The sequence below is a fragment of the Ctenopharyngodon idella genome, chromosome 13 (genome assembly GCF_019924925.1).
Source record: "Ctenopharyngodon idella isolate HZGC_01 chromosome 13, HZGC01, whole genome shotgun sequence".
Lineage (NCBI taxonomy): Eukaryota > Metazoa > Chordata > Actinopteri > Cypriniformes > Xenocyprididae > Ctenopharyngodon > Ctenopharyngodon idella.
The window spans coordinates 9,665,655-9,672,702 of NC_067232.1; the positions used below are offsets into that span (position 1 = coordinate 9,665,655).

The 7,048-nt window shown below is 33.1% G+C and overlaps 1 protein-coding gene across 1 annotated transcript; it reads left to right on the plus strand.

Annotated features, from left to right (window-relative positions):
• The first annotated feature begins 4,388 nt into the window (after nt 1–4,388).
• Nucleotides 4,389–4,964, plus strand: atoh7 (atonal bHLH transcription factor 7). Its single transcript, XM_051917565.1, has one exon. The coding sequence runs from the start codon at nt 4,389–4,391 to the stop codon at nt 4,797–4,799; it is 411 nt and encodes a 136-aa protein (XP_051773525.1). The 3' UTR covers nt 4,800–4,964.
• The last annotated feature ends 2,084 nt before the right edge of the window (nt 4,965–7,048 follow it).

Here is a 7,048-nt window from a genome sequence, read left to right on the forward strand (position 1 = left end):
ACCACAACACCTATTTATGTAGCAAGAATAAGTGTGGTAACCTTGGTAGTTTGCAGTGTTTTTAATGGACGATAGATGGCGATATTTATCACAAAGTAATAAAAAAGTTGCAGCACAACACGAATAAGACGCGTGTACATATTTTAGGTAAGATCTAGTCATTAATAGAATATTTCTACTGAATATGTCGTTAGCCTTCATAAAGTGTATTTTCAGATGTGACGCAACTGCATGGGTTGAATTAAGATGACAAGATGTCAATTCACCTTGAGCCATTTGAGATACAGCAATTTCAAACCTCTCTCAGCTAGACTGTTGCGTCCCAATTTTTGTATAACAACTAAATCGTAATGTATTAAATCAAGTTAAATAAAAAAGAAGGAACGGATTATGTCAGAATATGAATATGTTTTATCTGACAGCAGGCCCATGGGGAGCCATGATGCTGGGAGCCAACACCAGTTTACAGGGATTGCCAAATATTTTAATTCATACACCATTAAAGGAAGAAGGAATGTGACTGTGAGTATTTATTAATGAATGCATTGCAGTTTATTACAGCTATATGTTGCTCTATAACATTTTCCCCCATATAAGCTAGTATAGCAATTTTCAAGAAATGTTTTCTTTTTAATCCAGCAAGTTTAGTCCTTATAAAAATCTGTTACATGCCGTATTAAAAGGACATAGCTGTAACTAGCTATATGTTTTAGTGTTTTGAAATGTTTTTTACTGCTAGCATACTTAAATATATTTTGGTTCCAGTGCGTTCTGGCCTCTTATGCTGGCATTGCTGTCATTTTTCTGTACTTTAAACTGAAACAGAAGGAAAAAGTAGGCAGTTGCTGTTTATTTTAGTTGTTTCTCTCCAAGTTTATTTGCTGTTATTGCAGAGCATCTCCTTTCATTGTTCCACAGAAAGAAAAAAAAGAAGCAATGTGATATTTGAATGTTAAACAAAACAAAAGCAACAACTAAGTCCGTAAAACTGTTATGATTAAACAGTCCTGCTAAAGCAACATTTTATTATATTTCATTCATTCATTCATTTATTTATTGTAATTGTATGAAATCTGGTAACATTTTATCAATAACTTATATCACCTTATATCAGCTCTGACAGCATTTTGGGAGTACTGGTTTGCCAAGCATGTTGTAATTTGATTTAAAATGATTTAAAAATGTGCTAATATGCACGATTTGCTTCATCAAATGAAATTCTCGGAGATTTCTAAATAAATATAGAACTTAAAGAAAAGAGGAATCAAGATATGTTTCCATAAATAATAATAATAATAATAATTTAATATATATGGATTCTTTTGTCTGATTAACTGGCTACAATAAGATTAAACATAACAACCAGAAGGGAAAAAAGGGTTCAAATAGGCATGAAATTACAAGCACCTTGCTTGACCTAATTACAGTGACTAGCCTCATCTCACCAGATGCCCTATTTTGATGGGTGGGGGGTTAAATTCTCGTCATCTATGGGTCAATGTTTACACAATATGCCTCAGTTTTCTGAATGACCTCATTGGTCAATATGCCTTTTCTATAAATTTGATCAAAAATATCTTTAAATGTTTGTGTCTGATGTCAGCAAACTTAAAACTTCTCAAAATGGAAATCAACATCAGCCATTGTCTTCTTCTCAGTGGTTATTTGTTTAATAGATTATGTGTATTTAAACGACCACAACAGTTTATACTCTTAGCTCAAAGATCATGATGCCATATAGATGAACTCTGAATGAACTTACTGATAAAATTATTATGCAGACTTATTCTCATAAGCCTATGGTTTGGCTGTCAGGGTGACATGTTTAGTAGGAGATTAATCAGTGCAATAGATTGTCACTTTTCCTTGTATTTGGATGATTACACATTCGATTTTTAAGAACATTTTCTCCTCTACGAATCAATGGTATCTGCTTCAAGCTTTAAATGAAAATCAGATTTACTAAATCCTGGCTTAAGCTGTTAAACTGATAATAGAGCTTCTCACTTTCCCCTCTTCAAGATGGAGTAAATCTTTAATCTGCTCAACACTGTCTCAAAGTTACAGGACTAGCTTGTAACATATGGCCTTTTTTGCATAGGACAGCCTCGGACTCCAGACAAGCCGATCATGTGAATGAGTGAAAAACAAGGCTGTTCTACATGTCTGGACCAAGCCCTTTAAACAAGACAAGCAGCAGCTGGCCAGCCATGCCAATCTGCAATCAATGAAATCAAACCAGTGGATTGGGCTTATATGCCCAATTGAACAGCAAAATTACTTGTCCAATGCAAAATGACCTGACAGCATGAGTTTATAAGGCTTGAATCCCATTCAGCTGGGACATGAATTATGTAAAAGATCCAGAGATTTATTATTTGTGCAAAAGCTTGTCACTAAACTTACTGATGTATATGATTGTTTGTACCTGCAAGAAAATATGTAAAAAAGAAATACTGTATTTTGTATTAAATTTATATATTTAATATTATTAACATTGTGTTATAATTAATATTACATTGTGCATTTTATTTACTTATTATATAGCTGCTTTTTAATACATTAATATGTAAAAACAAATATTTGTAAAAAAATATAATTAAGAAGAAAATCTTACCACTAAACCATAAAAGGTACCAATGATCATTTATGATTCATGTTTATTCTTCAACAGGCTTTTGGGTGAAACTGTGACTGTCTATGACCATCTGAATCTATTTCTGCTTTATTTGATTCGCGTTGAACAGATTGAGATAGACAGCTTGTCGAAGTCTTCTGTCTGTCTCAGTTCCTTTGAGACACTCAAATCAATTATTTATTGTCCCAGAAATGTTTTTCATATGGTGTTGTCATCAATTTACTTATGTAGTTTATAATCCAGTCTTCTAAACATAGTAACTTAATTTAATTTAAATGTAATTTCATTAAGGTATGAACAATGAACATTGATACTAATATATGTAATGTAATTTAAGATTAAGATTTATTAAAAGTATATTATATTTTATAGTATAAATATACTAATATACCAGTATAGTAATTTAATAATAAAATGATGAATGTATATATATATTCTTCATATTTTATATATAGTCAAACCAAAAATTATTCAGACATTTTTGATATTTTTGATATATTTTTACTAGTGGGTGCAGGACACTATAGTTCATTTATGTAAGTGAGGATAGCAAAATAAAGTAAACTGTGATATATTATACCCAAAAATTCTTCATACAGTGGACTACCAGTAAAATTGATAAAACTTTGGAACCAAAAATTATTCAGACACTTTGACCTGACCATGTTTTGCTTAAGTGTTATCTGACATAATTAAGATTATTTTTTTCTGACACAGTTTAACTCTGAGATCTTGTCATATTTTATTACCATTTTTTAAAACTATAGTGAATAAACTGTATTAATGAATGAAATATTCAAGGTGTCTGAATAAATTTTGTTTTGACTGTGTGTGTGTATATATATATATATATATATATATATATATATAACTATATATATATATATAATGTATGTATATACAGTAGTCAACATTTGAAGTGGATCAAAACCTTTCATCAAACTTATCCTAAAACCTTCTTCTTAGGACAACTTAGTTCTTAAGACAACTTTTATTAACTTTTTTTGATCCACTTCAAATGTTGGCTACTATATATATATATATATATATATAAAACACAATTAATATACAGAACATTATACATTTATAGCAAAAACATTAACATTATTAATTCATATTGAAGTTTATATTACAAGGTTAAAGTCTTCATAAATAAATACATTTACATTTTGAGAACTATAATCCTGTAAAATAAATAGCCAAAGTCAAATTGATTCCATATAGGCAATGACTTGTAAACAATGTTCTTGTATAAGAGATGCAAACATGTCATGGCTGCTTAAAGATGCATGCACTTTTAATTAGGTAATGGTCCTTGTCATCCACCCCTGGTTGTTGCAGTGGCCCTAGCCAGATGGTAAGTTATCTATGTTTGTAACGCATGATTTCAGTGATAGACCAGCCAAAGTTAATTGGAATGTCATTAAAGTTTGAGTTAATGGGGGTAGGGGTGGGGAGCTAGTTTGAGTGCACTAGTCCTGCTGTTGGATATGTGTGTTTCATTAATAATAATGGATGTTTGGATGGAGCAATAAGGGTGGGGCTCCACCTGCTGCCACCTGTTAATACCAGAGCTCTATATAAGCATCACTCATCCTTATGGCAGACCAGAAGCCTCAAGGACTGCACCACTGTCTGGATTTACTTTACAACAGGGACAAGAAAACATTGTGTCTGAGGAAATTTTCCACCTCAAAGGATCTGTTTTCAAGACCAACGTTGGCCTTGGAGGACCTTTGGCCCAGAAGTCATGAAGCCCCGCAGACCGAGCTGTGCAGATTCAGGATCGGAGTCTGACTCCAGAGACCCAGAGAAGTTTGAGAGTGCCATGCGGCGAAGGATGGCAGCCAACGCTCGAGAGAGAAAGAGGATGCAGGGCCTGAACACCGCATTCGACCGCCTCCGCAAAGTGGTTCCTCAGTGGGGTCAGGACAAGAAACTCTCCAAATATGAAACGCTGCAGATGGCCCTGAGCTACATTATGGCCCTCAACCGAATCCTGACCGATGCCAGCAGACACACGGCTCCTCAAAAAGACTGGCTGGATCTACAGTTTGACGGCCTACAGCCAGAGACCTATTCTTGCTTTATGCGCTATAACTCTCCTGTGGAAAATAACTGTATGCATTCCTCCTTCTCCTACCACTACGAAAGCCTCTAAAGCTCTCACAGACTGATAAGCAATGGTGCATTTACTTGTATCTTTCTTTGCATAGATACAGGAGTCAGTAAATATCTTTGTATTACTATGTAATAATTTATGTTTACGGTTCTGCAAATCAAGTGTTTTAGCTTTAATAGAGTCTGAGGCATTCTAGGGGTAGAGTTGCTTTAATTGTTGCAAAAAAGTATGTTTTTCTGTATAATTTTAGAAAATCTTCCATCATGCATGCATGAGTCGATAAAAACACAGATTTTCATATTTTTTCATTGCTTTGTATCAAATCTTTTTGTATAGTGTGTGCTCAGCTAAGTTAAAGCTGGAAAACATACAAAAACTACACTGTGATCTTATTTTGCCAAAATGGCATCCTAAATTGCTGTTCCATTTTCTTATTGATTTTTGGTACTAAACCCAATAAAGAAAAAAAATGAATATGGAAGGCTAATAATAATAATAATAATAATAACAATAATAATAATGAAGTTAAAATAGTATCTTGTAGTTATAAACAGTGTTTTGTATGGTAGGTGATGTATTTTGAGCTGTAGTTTAAACAGGATTTAAAATGTGTTAAAAATGTGTTTTGTTTATAGTGCAGTATCAGTGCACAAATAAACACTGAAATCAAAGACTTTGTGTTCATTTTTTACTTCATTTTAAGCATATTTATTTTAAGAATATTATATAAAATAATTGTATTAAATATTTAAAAAAAAAAAAACTAAATTTATAGAGAAAATTGTTACTCTAACTACTGTACTGTTACTGTTATATATATATTCAGAGTACATTAAGGATAAGAGTAATATTTTTATTTACTATATATTTTATACCCTAATCTTTTTTTTAAAACTCATCTTACATCTGTAGACACCAAGACAAATTTTATTTTAAATTTCTCTTTATACTTTCAGTGAAATGCACACATTTTCCTCCATTTTGAAACAGATTTGCTATGAAATCAAATTTTACTACAGCATTTTTATTTTTTTATCTTTTTCTGTATAAAGGCCTAAATACAAGGTCTCTCTAGTGTGCACATTGGACAGATAAACACATTTCAGTGAAGCCCTCTGTGTCCCAAGATAAGACAGCACCAAACAAATGTCTCTGCTGTCAGTTCAGTGAAGGAATAAATAATGTTTAAAGGACTGAATGACGTCAGGGTTGAACAGCGTGTAACATGTGATGTTTACAGACACTTTTAAAGAGGAAAGAAAATTATAAAATTAAAGAGAATTTTTATTGAAATATCCAAATATAAAAAAAAAAAAATTCTTCTTTTTTTAATTCAATATCGTAAACCAACAGAATGTCCTTCAGAATTACCAGGAGAGAGAAGAAAATGAAAATGTATATTTTCCGGCACAAACTTGACTACGGCAGTCCTCGTAGCCACTTCTAATTTAGAGAGGAGATTAAACTCTTTGCTGTCCAATGACTGTGTATAACGTGTCTTTTCAGTGCTAATGAGGCGTGAACAACCAGAGCTCGGCCGAAAGCGTGTACATGAAGCGAGATACACCCATCTTAATCCGTTTAGCTTCAGCTGTCATTATGACCAATCATCATGTCATGATCAGTATGTAGCTACTAATCTCAGTGAAAGACACTACTACAATGCTTTTAAATTTAGGCTTTTAGCCTACTAAATAGAGGTCAAGACATTGTTAATTATAGTTTATAGGCCACAAAAGTCCGTATTTCGTGCAATCATATTAAATCTTGCAAATGTTAGCCTACAAATGTGTGAATCAGAAACAAATCCATGGTACTTGAATACATGTACCCCAAATCTGCTCTCAAGGTTGCCTATTATGCATCACAGAGGTTTTTAAACCTCCAGGGGGCCACAAGGGGGTGCTAGGAGATCTCTGGAAAATCTGAGTGGGGGAAAGTATTTTAAAGGGTTAGTTCACCCAAACATGAAAATTCTGCCATTAATTACTCACCCTCATGTCGTTCCACACCTGTAAGACCTTCATTCATCTTCGGAACACAAATTAGGATATTTTTGATGAAATCCGAGAGCTCTCTGACTCGTCCATAGACAGCAATTTAACCACCACTTTCAAGGTTCAGAAAGGTACTAAAGACATCGTTAAAGCAGTTGACGTGACTGCAGTGGTTCAACCTTAATTTAAAGAAACAACGAGAACACTTTTTGTGCGCAAATACAACACAAAAATAACGACTTTATTCAACAATATCTCCTCTCCTGTGTCATTCATTCCCTTTTTACATTC

Excerpts from the sequence above, each read along its gene's own strand:
- atoh7 (XM_051917565.1), top strand. The coding sequence starts at position 4,389 with ATGAAGCCCCGCAGACCGAGCTGTGCAGATTCAGGATCGGAGTCTGAC.